Source organism: Pezoporus flaviventris, unplaced genomic scaffold, assembly GCF_033815535.1.
Source record: "Pezoporus flaviventris isolate CSIRO_AGI_PZ_B2104156 unplaced genomic scaffold, CSIRO_AGI_Pfla_v1 ptg000013l, whole genome shotgun sequence".
Classification (NCBI taxonomy): Eukaryota; Metazoa; Chordata; class Aves; order Psittaciformes; family Psittacidae; genus Pezoporus; species Pezoporus flaviventris.
In genome coordinates, this window is record NW_026892561.1 from 43,448,717 (window position 1) to 43,463,670 (window position 14,954).

At 38.8% G+C, this 14,954-nt stretch overlaps 1 protein-coding gene and 1 pseudogene across 1 annotated transcript; both read left to right on the forward strand.

Annotated features, from left to right (window-relative positions):
- Positions 1-7,099: 7,099 nt before the first annotated feature.
- On the forward strand, positions 7,100-8,304 carry LOC133269058 (uncharacterized). The gene is given in 2 exon segments (XM_061453070.1): positions 7,100-8,159; positions 8,162-8,304. Coding segments are annotated over 2 exon segments (1,203 nt in total).
- Positions 8,305-8,577: 273 nt separating this feature from the next.
- On the forward strand, positions 8,578-9,318 carry LOC133269059 (uncharacterized; annotated as a pseudogene).
- Positions 9,319-14,954: the final 5,636 nt, after the last annotated feature.

Here is a 14,954-nt window from a genome sequence, read left to right on the forward strand (position 1 = left end):
GGCATGGCTGCATTCTTCTAGAATTAAACCAGAACTGCCTTATTAAAAGATAATACATTTAAGCTGGAACAGTGCAGTCTATCACCCAAGTGCTACAGAAGTGAGACCAAGAGGGGCATTCCTGAGAAATGTTCCATACTAAATTGAATTCCCAACTTGATCCCAGAAGTAAGACCCACTTAAAACCACCAGTTTGTTATGATTCATATATTAAGCATTTTAGCATTGTTTTTCATACACAACAGGATCTCTCTCTTTCCCTATTTATAAGACCCTTTGTCGAGAAAGGGTGTAGAATGAGCTTCCAGGACAAATTCTTTAAATCCTCAGCACTTTATCTTTGGCATGGGAATGACAGTAAACAGAGAAAAGTAGTTGCTAAGAGAGGAATTTCTCAGGTATTTAACTGCCAAATATTTGGTGCCCTAGGGCTAACTTTATACAGGCTTCTTTTCCTACAAAACTACAGCTGTATGGAATGTTCCTGTTTAATAAAATATGAATGCAGGTAAAAACTCCACCGGCAAAACTCTGTGGGAAAAAGGTACTGAAACTGTAACACTGAGTTCTCTGATTTAAACTCTGTGATTTTCATGTCTTCTTCACCTTTGTTGCCAATGCCTGATCCTGTACATGCAAAACATTTTGTGTTCCAGGACACAGCAGTCCTGGAATTTTTAGTCATTAAAACTCTAAAATTCCCATATCCTGAGAAAAGAAAGTGGAATAGAAGATGACTTTTAGTAAGAGAAATTCAGCTAAGTACTGTTATTTTTCTGCTACACAGTATCATTCATAAAAATAAGCCAAGAATTAACAGGTTTTTCTAATATCCCAATATAACCTCCCATTCTAAGGCCAGTGAGAGCAAACAAAGGTAACATAGGGTTCTACAACTAGGTAGAAGTCCTACAAGATCTTTGAGCTATGTGCAAAATTCATTTCAAATAGCAATAGATTTTCATGTCTCAGTTACCATTATCAGATTCCTAGAAATAGCCTATGGACCACTGTGGTCCATTAAACAGAGACTGAAGAGCACTTATCTAAAATTATGTACAAGTTTTGTTACTGGGAAGCTGACAACTAGATTCTCCATTACCTAAATTATTTCTTATATTGAACTCTAGTGTCCAGTCACTGACCCAGCATACCAAAAAATGTGTTCAGAGCTGCAATGAGGCAGCCAAAAATTCTAGTCCATCAGTACAGACTAATTCCTAGTTCCTTCAGTTGTCACTTGTAGAAGACGTGTAAACACATAGACAAGGCATGAAGAAAATCATCTTCCACCTCTGCCACAAATGAGATCTTGGAAAACAGAAGAGCACTGAGAAACATTCCCAGGTACATGTATATGGGAATGTTCAGTCTTACTAAAGGTAAAAGGTTTCTTTTCTTTACCTTCCCAGAAAGCAGGCATCCCCCCTGTGCTAATGATAGAAAACAGTAAATCAAAACCAAAGTCTTTATGGAACTGGAAACAATTGTGCTGGGTAGAAAATCCAGTAACAGAGAAATCATGAACAACAAGGTTTTCTTAGAAACTTCACTTAGGTTGATACAATATTTTATATATTGAACATAAGTTAAACAAAAGAATCCTACTGTACTGCTAGGAGAGTTTAAATAATTCCATATCAAAAGTACTGAATATCAACAAATTCTGAAAAACATCCCAATTTTACCTGTAAAAGATGAGATTTTACAACACTTAGGAATATCAATGTATTTTAATGATTAATAGAACATGTTTTCCTGTACCTCCATAATTTTCCTGTATTCATTTTTTAAGTATGTGTCAAACATTCAGCATGGCAGATTATGTGATAATAAATGGCATACAGTAACTGCACAGCACGCGAATTTCATCAGAACTTGGCCAACAGAACTGAAAGCATCTACAAACGAAACATCAAGGGAAAGATTGCAAGCAGAAGCTACTTGGTATAACCTTTGAAAACAATAGTGCACTACTAATTTATACCATATGGGAATCCACAGGGAAAGAGAAACAGTGGTGGGAATTAAAATATATATAGACAAGCAATAAAACTGATGTAAGGTTTTGTCTATCCTCATGGAATCCTTCAGAAAATGTGAGAATGTGCTGAGTTTCTTGTCTATGTTTTCTCAGATTTGGTGCTTGGGTGCGAGACACATATAAATACATCGATGTACCATGAGTACAGACAAAGATACTGTTTTTTAAGACTTGACTATGCTCAGGCTTTATTAGTAAAAGGTAAAGTATTGAAGGCATCATGATATGAGAATACACAAGAATTCTTTGATTTTTTTTTAATTTTTATAGCAATAGCAATAGTTCTGTAAACATTCATGTCTATAAAATTAAAATTTAGATCTGTGTGTATCTCCCAAGACCTGTGCTCCTAGTTAGTTTGGTTGGGTTTTTTTATTATTGTCCTTTAGCAGTTATCAACAATTCTTGGATGCAGTTCACAACAGCATGGGAGCACTTCCGAAAGGCTTTTCTTTCAGCAAGGAGGTGGTTACACCAGCTCATTGTGATAAAGAATCCCTTCTTCCCTCCTCTTGAACTAGTCTGAATATTATTTAATTTTAGTGTTCATCACCTAAAGTTTTATTTTTATATCAACAACATTGAGAACAGCACAGACAATGCTGCTGCCTGTGTTTGTACTCTACTGCAAAATTCTCTTAGAGTCCAGTTCCTCTAAGCTGAGATTTAAGATAGCACCAGGTCACAAAAAATTATCTATTTGAGAAACCAAACACAAAGTGTTTAGTCCTCTCCTAGGTCAACAAATGCAAATAATAAAAAACACTATTTGGGCAAGAATAGAGCAGAATTTTCAATTACATAGGGGTTACCAGACATAAAGCCCAAAGTATAATCCTTAATCACCTATTTGTATCCTATTAGTGGAAGAATTGTACGTTAGCTCTCCCTCTAGCATTGAATTTAAAATGGCTGTGGACAGTTGTCCAGAAAATAAAACAGTAAAATAAAATTGAGGTGAGGTGGAGGGAAGTCTCTCTTCAGAAGGTCTCAAGATTCTGCTGATGTAAAGACCATTCTATGTATTGGTAATGAGCCCAAGGTTTTTGAATGTTCTCAGAACCTGTTGGCTAAACGCTTAGATGTTCTCAGGATATTTGTAGTGGTCTTGTGATAGAGAGGTGGTGTAAAAATAAACCAGAGGAAGATAACTGTCAGTATCTCTATTTAACATGTTTTCAAAATTTATATAATGTAGAATGTAGAACTGTTAGTAATAGGTGAAACTGTGCATTGAAACAATAGTACAAGGAGAAAAGATGATTATATTTGAAAATCTGTTAATCAGTAGAGGGTTTCTTTTGTATTAAGAACGAGTTGAAATTCTGCTATTGCGTATCTTAGTTACTTTATAACTAAATATTACAATGGTAGCTATAATGATAAGCAATTAACATAGCCATATATGGGGAAGTGTATATGGGTGGATTTAGGGGAGTATTGTGAAACTCTACCAAAGCAGAACTCACGAAAGTACAAGGAGTAGTCAAGTGAAAATAAGAGAATGCTGGCGTCCACATAATGACTGGGACATGTCCAAGGAACAGAAAGGTGAACAGGACAACCTGAGGAAGACTTCTTACTTCATCAGGACGACCACCAGAGGGGGGCTGCGCAAGCGCAAAAGAGGCTTATGTCGTAATAGACTGATGTGGCAATCCTTGATACATATGTATTAGTCAATGATGTAATCTGTGTTGAATATGTATTAGTGACGACATTTTCAGTGTATAAATTGCAAGCACGATGTGACGGGGTTGAAGCCAGATTTGGGCGCGTGCCCTTGGTTTCCCAGCGCTGCAATAAAGCACCTCATACAACCATTCCGGTGGTTATGTGTCAGTTCTTACGCTAACATTTTGGTGACCCAGATGGGACCTCGCGGGCATTGCTGAGGCGGATCGTGTCTTGATCCTGCTCCAGCTGGCACCGAGAGCTTCTCGAGGAGCCATCAGCCGCGACCGACCTCTGCTGCTCACTACGGACCACTGATACAGTAAGAAGGTGCTTTTTTTAATTTGGTTACGGTACCAATATTCGATAGCGTGTAGTGTACCGACTTCTGATAAGCCTGCCTGTTAGACGCGGTGAAAGCTGCATTCGGTTTGGCGAAGTCTGTCTGGTAAAGCCTGCCTGTTAGATGCGGCGAAAGCTGTGCTTGGTTGGGCAGGGAGCTCCCAGGGTAAGCCTAGGCACCGTCCGTTAGACAGTAGCGAAAGCTCTGCCGGTTCGGCAAATCTGGTCTGTTTTTTGGTTTGGTTTTGTGCTGCAGGATCAGGATCTGTCTAGCTAGACATTGTAACTCAGTGGTGGAAGAAACTTGTTTTAGAGATCTCTTTGTATTTATAAAATGTCGTCGATCCCTAAGTCATCCCCGTTAGGCTGTCTTTTAAGCCACTGGAAGGAGGGTCAATTCAGGCAGAGTATGAAAAAAAGTAAACTAGTTGATTACTGTAATGTATGGTGGACACAGTATGAACTAGAGGATCAGGAGAAATGGCTTGAAAATGGGACTTTACAGTACAATACTATATTGCAGTTGATGTTATATTGTAAAAGGGAAGGAAAATGGGATGAGGTACCATATGTGGATCTATTCTTTGCTTTAAGAAATAATGAGGAATGGCAAAAATCTTGCGGACTTATGGTTGTTAAAATGAGTACAAATGAACAACGTAAGGGGTGTGTTGCGGGAAAAAGGTGTATTGGGTGTCTTGCCTTAGAAAATAGTTGCAGCACCAGAGGGATGATGAAAATCTTGATTTAGTAACAGCTCCGACAGCCCTGCTGGCAACAAATGGAGGGAAGAGGAAGGAGGACGATAGTGATAGTGATAGTGAGAGCGACTATGAATGTAAAGAAGGTCAGAGGGCAGATCTCCCTGCTACTCCAGTTTCACACCGAACTCATCAGAGGGGAGGATGGGAAAGAAAGGTACAGGCTCAGGCGCCCAATGCAGTGCTTGCACCCTTAAGACAGGGAGTAGGAAGGGAAGGACCAGTACATGTTAAGGTACACTTTTCCCCAGGGGATTTGGTTATCTGGAAACAGTCAGCAGGGACATATAGAGAAAACCCTGATAAAGTAGCTCCAGTAATGAAAATGATTATGAAACCCCAGAATCCAGACTGGGATGACATCCAAGTACTTTTAGATACTCTTATGGATTCAACAGAAAAGGAAATGGTATTGCGAACAGCTAGGGAGAGGGTTTGGGAGGATATCAGACAGGGGCTAGTCATGGGAAATCTAGATCAGAACTTTCCGATGGAAGATCCAATATGGGATTATAACTCACCAGGGGGAATGAGGAATTTACGAAGGTACCAAGATTGGGTAATCATTGGGGTATGGAATGCGATGCCCAAAACAATAAATTGGTCAAAATTATATAATGTTAGGCAGGAAAAGACGGAATCACCATCTACCTTTCTAGAAAGGCTTAAAGAAACTGCAAAGAAGTATATGGATTTGGATGTAGAAACTGAATAGGCTAGAGCTCAATTGGCTTTAATTTTCTTAGGACAATCATAAGATGATATCAGGAAAAAGCTGAAGAAGCTGGAGGGAGCAGACCTGCGAAACTTGGATTAGAGGTGGCTTGGAAAGTGTATAATAATCGGGAAAAAGAGAGCTCCCGGAGACAGCAACAAAATTTACTGGCAGTGATACAGGAAAGAGAACAGTCTCTCTAATCCTAGGGGAAGGAGTCGAGGAAATATATGAGGACGAGGCCGGGGAAGAGGATTCTATAATCCTAGGACCGGAATGAATACAGGAAGGTTAGGATATAATCAGTGTGCAAATTGCAAACAAGGACATTGGAAAAATGAATTTCCATTGAGGGGAGGACAATTTACGTCCCCCAGGAATCCTTTTGCAGGATCAGAGGCAGCTAAAGTGATGTTATTGGGAGAGTATGATAATCAAAGCTGACTAGGTGGAGTGGGAAACGAGGAGCCCCTTGTAAAAATTCAATTGGGAAATAAAGAAGTAAAGTTTCTAGTAGATACAGGGGCCACATATTCAGTTTTAAATAACTTACATGGAAGATTAGGGAAAAAGACAACAGTTGTAGGAGCCACAGGGAAGGAAGAAGTACGGCCGTTCTTGCAGCCCCTAGACTTGCGATTCAGAGGGAAGGAATTAACACACGAATTTTTACATGTGCCTGAATGCCCTATTTCCCTTCTGGGACGGGACTTACTAGCTAAATTAGATACAACAATCATTTTTGAAAATGGTGAGTTAATAATGCAAATTCCGGAATCAAAAACAGGACAAATTTTGGTCCTTAAAGATAAGCCTATTGCTCAAATCCCAGAGGAGGTAGAACAGGCTGTGATACCGACAGTCTGGGAGACAGAAATTCTGGGGAAATCAAAAGCAGCTCAACCAGTAACAGTGGAACTTAAGGATGGAGCTAGACCAGTAACAATTAAACAATACCCATTGAAACTAGAAGCAAGATATGGAATTATAAAAACAATTGAGAAATTTCTAAAATATAAAATTTTGGAAGAGTGTGAATCAGAATACAATGCACCAATATTTCCAGTAAAAAAGCCAAATGGCGAGTATAGGTTAGTACAAGATCTGAGGGCTATAAATGAAATAACAAAGGATATCCACCCAGTAGTAGCAAATCCCTATACATTGCTAACATCTGTGAAGGAAAAGTGGTTTACAGTAATTGATTTAAAAGATGCCTTCTTCTGCATTCCCCTTGACAAAAGTAGTAGGAAATTATTTGCGTTTGAATGGGAAAATCCACAGAATGGATGAAAGACACAACTAACATGGACCAGACTTCCACAAGGATTCAAGAACAGTCCAACCTTATTCGGGAACCAACTAGCCAAGGAATTGGAAGCATGGACCACTCAAGGAAAAATACAGGTACCAAGATCACAATACCTTTTGCTGCAGTATGTGGATGACATTTTTATTGCAACAGAGCAAGAGTCCCTGTGCATAAAGATAACAATTGAAATTCTGAATCAGTTAGGCTTGAGTGGTTATAAGGTCTCAAAAGAAAAGGCACAAATTGCATGCATGACTGTACTGTATCTGGGATGTGAAATTTCGCAGGGGCAGCGAAAACTGGGAATAAATCGTATAGAGGCAATTTGTGCCATTCCAGAACCACGGAATCTACACAAGTTAAGAACCTTTCTGAGCATGGCAGGGTGGTGCAGATTGTGGATAATGGGCTATGGACTTATTGCTAAACCCCTATATGAAGCCCAGAAAGCACCTGGTTTTGTTTGGGATAAACCACAGAAAGAGGCCTTTAAAAAACTGAAGGAGGCATTAATGAAATCCCCGGCACTGGGACTCCCGGACTTGACAAAGGACTTTCAGTTATTTGTCCATGAGAGACAGAGATTAGCACTGGGAGTATTAACCCAGAAACTGGGAAGCTGGAAGAGACCAGTGGGATATTTTTCGAAACAGCTGCATCCGGTAAGTGTGGGATGGCCTTCATGTTTAAGAGCAGTAGCAGCAACTGTTGTTCTGATACAGGAGGGCAGAAAATTGACTTTGGGAAAACATATTGAAGTGTTTGTACCACACATGGTAACGACTGTTTTAGAACAAAAAGGGGGGTATTGGTTATCCCCCAGTAGAATGATGAAGTATCAAGCAATCTTAACAGAACAAGATGATGTGAGTTTAAAAACCACTAACCTGCTGAACCCAGCAGCTTTTCTAGGAACTGATCTAGAAGAAGGAACCCTTGAACATAACTGTATAGAGGTTATCGAACATACATATGCAACCAGGACAGACTTGAAAGATGTACCTCTTGAGCAACCAGACTGGGAACTTTTCACAGATGGAAGCACTTTTGTGGAGAACGGGACACGGTATGCAGGATATGCTGTGACAATGCAACAGGAGGTAATTGAAGCAAAAGCATTGCCTCCTGGAACATCAGCTCAATGGGTGGAACTGATAGCTCTCATAAGAGCATTAGAACTGAGTAATGACAAAAAGGTAAATGTATGGACTGATTCAAAATATGCATTTGGTGTAGTACACATACACCGAGCATTATGTAAGGAACAAGGACTGTTGTCTTCACAAGGAACTAATATAAAATATCAAAAGGAAATTTGGAATTAATAACTGCTGTACAAAAGCCTAAACAGGTGGCTATTATGCATTGCAAAGCACACCAAGGAGGAACGTCAAAGATACCAGAAGGAAATACACTGGCCGATCGGACAGCTTGGCAAATAGCTCGGAAGGTATAGAACACGATGGCCTTGATACCTCTTAAGGTAAGCCCACTCCATACGTATCTTTCAGAACACCCAAAATACTCAAAAGAAGATGAAAAGTTGGCAGGACTTTTAAAGGCTCAAAAGAATTCTGAAGGGCGGTATACGACAACAACTGGACAAGTAATAGTACCCCCAGCAATAATGCGAAAAATTCTGCAAACTGAACATCAGAAATGCCATTGGGGTGCAGAAGCACTGGTAACTTATTTAAGATGAGGAATAACTTCCACACAGATGTTAACTATGGCAAAATCAGTAGGATCAAAATGTGAAATTTGTTTGAAAAATAATCCAGTGGTAAAAAGACAAGTGGAAATGGGAAGGATCAGGATAGGGGCAGAACCAGGAGATTATTGGCAGGTTGACTTTGTGGAATTACCAAAGGTACAAGGGTACAGATATCTGTTGGTAGGGGTTGACACCTTTTCTGGATGGCCGGAAGCCCTTTCCTGTCGCACCAATAAAGCAAAGGAGACAGTAAAATGGTTACTCAAAGAAATCATTCCACGGTTTGGAGTTCCTTTAGGAATATCATCAGACAGAGGTCCACACTTTATTGCAACAATAGTACAGGAAGTAAGTAAATTGTTGGGAATATCATGGAATTTACATACCCCTTAGAGACCCCAGTCTAGCAGGCAAGTAGAAAGAATGAACCAAACGATAAAAAGACAGATTAGTAAAATATGTCAGGAGGCCAAAATAAGACAGCCACAAGCACTACCTATAGATTTATTGCAAATCAGGATAAAACCCAGAAGTGGAATGACAGTGAGCCCCTATGAGATCCTCTATGGAAAACCATATGAGGCACCGGGACCTAATCCTAGTACCCACATTAAAGGAGATCAGGATGTTTATAATTATGTGTTGTCTCTAGGCAAAACATTAACCAGATTGAGAAGTACTCTGGTATGGAACAGACCATTGTCTCCAGAGAATCCAGTGCATGATATTCAACCGGGAGATCAAGCATACATCTGAATCTGGAGTGAAGAACCATTAAAAGAACGGTGGGACGGACCTTACCAAGTGCTATTAACAACATTTACTGCAGTAAAGGTAGAAGGAATAAATTCTTGGATACATTATACACGAGTGAAGAAAGTTCCAAAGGTTTGGGAAACACAGGTACTATGCCCTACAAAGTTGAAACTGAAATGTAAATAAGATGTCTGGGTTCATTTACAAAACTTTAATTGTTGTCTGGTCATTAACACAGTTGATGGTTGTCCCCTTTATAGAAATTCCTCAAGAGAAAAATATTTCGACATGGCTCATAGGACAAGATGCCATTGTGACCTGCAAGTTCACAGACACCATTCCGGTAGGATCAATGTCAATAAGGGTAATTTGGGAAAACGTAAATAATCCTCCCCAATATCCAGACCTTATCTTTGACAGTAAGAAACATAAGACTCAACTACAGGGTAAATGGCAGTTGAAAGGTAAAGTTAAAAATAGACTCAATGGACAGAACCAAAATACAGGGGAAGTAGAATTAAAATTATCAAACTTAACTTTTGAGAACCAGGGCAAATATAGATGTGTTATAAAAACAAATGAAAGTGTAGATTATGCAGAAAAAACATTAATCGTCAGCTATGCAGAAAACTATGGAGTAAAAGCAAATTATGAATCTGCAATTGACTACAATGAAATTGAAGTTACAGGAAAAAGAATTAAAAGATCAGTGGATCCAACACAAATAGTCCAGATATCCCACCAAGATCCTGAAGAAAACTTAATGATAGGCCTAATCAGAGATTTTGCAAGAATGTAAAATACAAGTAAAATAACGGCATGTTTACCAACACCAAAAGCAGACGGAGAACTGATTGAATTGGGAATAATAACGTTCTCACTTCCAGAAATTAATAAAACAATTACATGTCAGGAGAAGGAAATGACAAAGAACATAACGGCGACAGAATATCATAAGGAAGGTATTCTGGGTACTTCCATAACAAAGTCATTATGTGAAAAGAAACTAAACTCTCAGTTTACCTCTTATGAAGGAGGAGTTGGGAGATGTATTTATGATAAAGAAACTAAAGTAAAGAGACAAGTAAAGATGTGGGAATGCCAAAAGGTGAATGATTCAAAACAAAGTTGGGATATGATCTGGTCAATGAGTATCCTGGAAAAATTTCAATATGGTGGAGATACACCCTGGTGTCTTAGATGGACGGGGAAACAAAGTACAACAGGGGACATAAAGAATTTACTATCAATGAACGGAGTTAGTTGGGAAATTATTAAAAATGTTCCCTGATGGAATTGTACAAGAATTCTGGATTGTAATACTGACCCTGAAAAGATTGCAATACTTCCAGTTAAAGTTGCCTTGATGGCTGGGTGTGCATGTGGAGGACTAAAAATAAGAGGAAGAACAATTAATGTTCCAGACAAGACTGTAGGCTGTAAATACTCAACAGTACACAGTATGGGACATTTTGTTTGGGCAATCAGTGATGGGACCTGGACTACCCACTTACCTATGGAAGGTCCAGTTGAAGAAATTACTTTAGGATTACCCACACTCTATCCAATTTGGAAGAAATCACCATTTAAAGGTAAGCTAGAAACCCTACAAATTCGAAAAAAAAGGGATATAGATGATGATGAAGATACTTGGCAAGAACCCTCCACGGGAGTCAAAGTAGGATGGGCTTTAGAATCCCTATTTGCCCAGGTTGCAACCTACCGAAACAGAGAAATGATTTATAATCTGATTGGTCAAACAGAAAGACTAGCCAGAATAACAAAGAAAGGATTTAGAGATTTGAATTTACATCTACAAGCAACAACAAAAATGACCTTGCAGAACAGAATGGCATTGGATATGTTACTGATTAAAAAACATGGTGTTTGTGAATATTTGAAAGACAGAATAGATCATTGTTGTATTCATACTCCTAACGTAACTGTGAATATAGAATAAGATATTTCCCAACTGACCAAAATAGAACAGGAAGAAGAAAAAGAGAAGGAGTATATTGAACAAAGTTGGATTGGAGCACTCTTCGATAGTTTGGGCCTTCACCTTACAGGATGGATTCGTTCCCTCTTGCAAACTGTAATTGTGATACTGATTGTATTCATAATGCTATATCTAATGTATCTTTGTGTCCGAAAGGAGATAGCCTGGAGCAGTGCATGGACTCATCAAATAATAGGAGCAGTGACAAGAGAATATCCAAAGTATCCAACACCCCCGCCTACCTATCGGGGGACGGAAACTTAAAATCAAGGATGAAAATACTTGCTGAAATGAAGTATTTTCAAAGGCGGGAAATGTTAGTAATAGGTGAAACTGTGCATTGAAACAATAGTACAAAGAGAAAAGATGATTATATTTGAAAATCTGTTAATCAGTAGAGGGTTTCTTTTGTATTAAGAACAAGTTGAAATTCTGCTATTGCGTATCTTAGTTACTTTATAACTAACTATTACAATGGTAGCTATAATGATAAGCAATTAACATAGCCATATATGAGGAAGTGTATATGGGTGGATTTAGGGGAGTATTGTGAAACTCTACCAAAGCAGAACTCACGAAAGTACAAGGAGTAGTCAAGTGAAAATAAGAGAATGCTGGCGTCCACATAATGACTGGGACATGTCCAAGGAACAGAAAGGTGAACAGGACAACCTGAGGAAGACTTCTTACTTCATCAGGACGACCACCAGAGGGGGGCTGCGCAAGCGCAAAAGAGGCTGATGTCGTAATAGACTGATGTGGCAATCCTTGATACATATGTATTAGTCAATGATGTAATCTGTGTTGAATATGTATTAGTGACGACAATTTTAGTGTATAAATTGCGAGCATGATGTGACGGGATTGAAGCCAGATTTAGGCGCGTGCCCCTGGTTTCCCAGCGCTGCAATAAAGCACCTCATACAACCATTCCGGTGGTTATGTGTCAGTTCTTACGCTGATCTTTCTCTTAGTTTCCAAAAATTCACAATTTTGCAGTCACATTTGCCAGTGAAACTATCGTGGAATCTTCTTCACAAACGTGACTCCGTACTTCCCTAAATATTTCTTCCCACAATGGTAACAACATCAAGACTGAATAATTATCTCTATCACACTGAGATGTACAACCTAACTAGAGCACCACCCTCAAACAGAACATCCTGCAGGTTCTATTTTTTTTTTTTTTCCCCACAACATGATAACGATTTTAGACTTATTAGAACCAAATACAGTTTAAAGACCTTGGTAGAGATTTACCCAGAGTTCCTGCTTAAGAACCCAAACTTCTGAACAGATGCCTACATCTCTATATACCTCAATTTCCCTGTAGAAGTAGGATAGCAACACACACCTCACAAGTGCTTTGTAAAGGGAAAGCTTTAGAAGCTGCAAGACCTTCACATACCATGATAAGAATTATAAAAATATTGAGAAAAATGGTGTTTACCTAAATCTGTTTAAGGGTAATGATGAAGCCATTGAGTAGTGCGCACACTTTAGCATAACAATGAAGTGTTAATTCAGAAAATAAAATCAGAGATGCTACAATCATTTTGGAAAAATCCATTCACTTTTTAATTCAAGCATTTTGATTATCTCTCATCAGGCTTTTCCCATTTCCTGGCAGACATAATGACTGCATTACTTTATCTTTTGCTTTCTCCATTGTCAGAGAAAGTCCTAATGACTTTCATCAGTTTGACCTGAGTTAATTCAGACTTTGTTGCTGATCAGTGAGTGTTCATATTGAAAGGGGACACTAACTTTAGTGTGCCATTATGGTGAGCAAAGCCTGCATAAACCTGGCCCCTGTTATGTAATGTCATTAATATGTTTGGTAAGCTCATTCCCCCAAACTGCAGCTAAACTCACTTTCAAAATCTAAAGGGACACTGTACAGGGCAGAATGTCTGGTGACTGATTCCATTCAACCTGACTCATGCAATGAATCCTTTAGTCTAATCTGCAGCAAGGATGTCAACTGGGAGAGGCCATTGGAAACTTGCTTACCTGACCAACATTCTTCATCCTCTTTTATAATTTTCTTTCAAGTACTGGACTCCATCAGCAGGTTTTCAGCTCTGCTGGTTTAATCTTTGGCAACTAAAAAGATGCAAAATAAGTTTCACAAACATCAAGCTTTTACACTGAGACAAGGAGGCACAAAAATACAAAATGTAATCAGTTCTAAGTAATGTTAAGTTTGATGGCTTTGCAATGGAAAATAACTGCGGTGCTTTAAGGTAGTTGACATAGTTTCAGGCCCTCAGGACCTCAGTACAAAAGGTGTGAGAAAAGCAGAATACAAGGACAGGACCTGGGGATGGGGAGTATCTGGGACTAGCAGATGTCCAGGATGGGCACAGATATACTAACTGGTAAGTAAAAGGACAGGATGATTGCTATGCTTGGGGTGTTAATAAACCCATTAAGCTGGTGTAAGCATCTACTAGGGAGTATCTGGAACTAGCAGATGTCCAGGATGAGAGCAGTTAAACTAACTGATAAGTAGAAGGGCAGGATGATTGCTATGTCTGTCTGTAAAGTTAATTAAGCTTGTTGGGAAAAGTAAACGACCCTTAAAGACCACCACATTTTGTATGCATGCCGGAAACCTTTTGGGAAATGATGTAATATGCTCGGTGACCATATAAGGATGACCTGTATAGCAATTCGGGGACACACGTTAGGAGGAGCTATCCCCCATGTCTCCCGGTGCTGCAATTAAGAATACCTGCTTGTCAACTTGAAACTCTGCTGGCAAGTTTGTTCCTGGAGTTTTCTCCGAGTCAACACAGAATCGATCTTGATCTCATACCAAGATAGAACTGAACTCTGCTGTAGTTCAGTTTTGCTATTTTCTTCAGTACCAGCCCTTTTAATAAGAATAGAAGATTCCCCTAGCATTCATCCTTTAATTGCAGTTTACTCAAACCTCAGGGAAAAACCAAAAGTTTCCTGAGGCTCCTTCTTCCACATTAACTATCCTCCTTCTGGTCCTTCACAAACCATTTATTAAAATTTACAAACTTCACAGCATGATGGATCTTACCTTCTTTCAAAATTACAGGTGCAGCAAGCATCTGTTTTAACTTTACTTTTAACTTCTACTATTATTATAACTAGGCTAACAAACAAACCAAGTAGCAGAATAAAACTTGATCTCCCTTTGACTTAGGAAGTACTAATATGAACTGTGCAACAATACAGGATTTCTTTTTTCTTTGCCTAATGATTATTTTGCTTTTGCTTTCTTTGTAAAATTTCAAGTCTTTAAAACTGCATTAGGAGATAAACATGATACATATATTCAAAAATAAAGAAAAAAGCCTCGTGCAAAATTAGAATTTATAATGATGGAAAACAGAGTTTATCTTAAAGTTCTCAGATCTTTGTATTTAATGCTCGTAAAAACCCGGGGGGGGGGGGGTGTGTCTCAATTTTCCATTGCAATTTATTCTTTAGAATTGTCTCAAGTATTTTCAAACTGAATTAACTTGAAAGCAAAAGCATACAATCGATGAAATGATTTGAAATCAGTCGTCAGAGATTTATCTATGCTGAAAGCGTTAACAAACCTCCAGAGACTGAACCCTTCAGTGACAAAAATATAAGTAGAAGATTTCAACTTTAG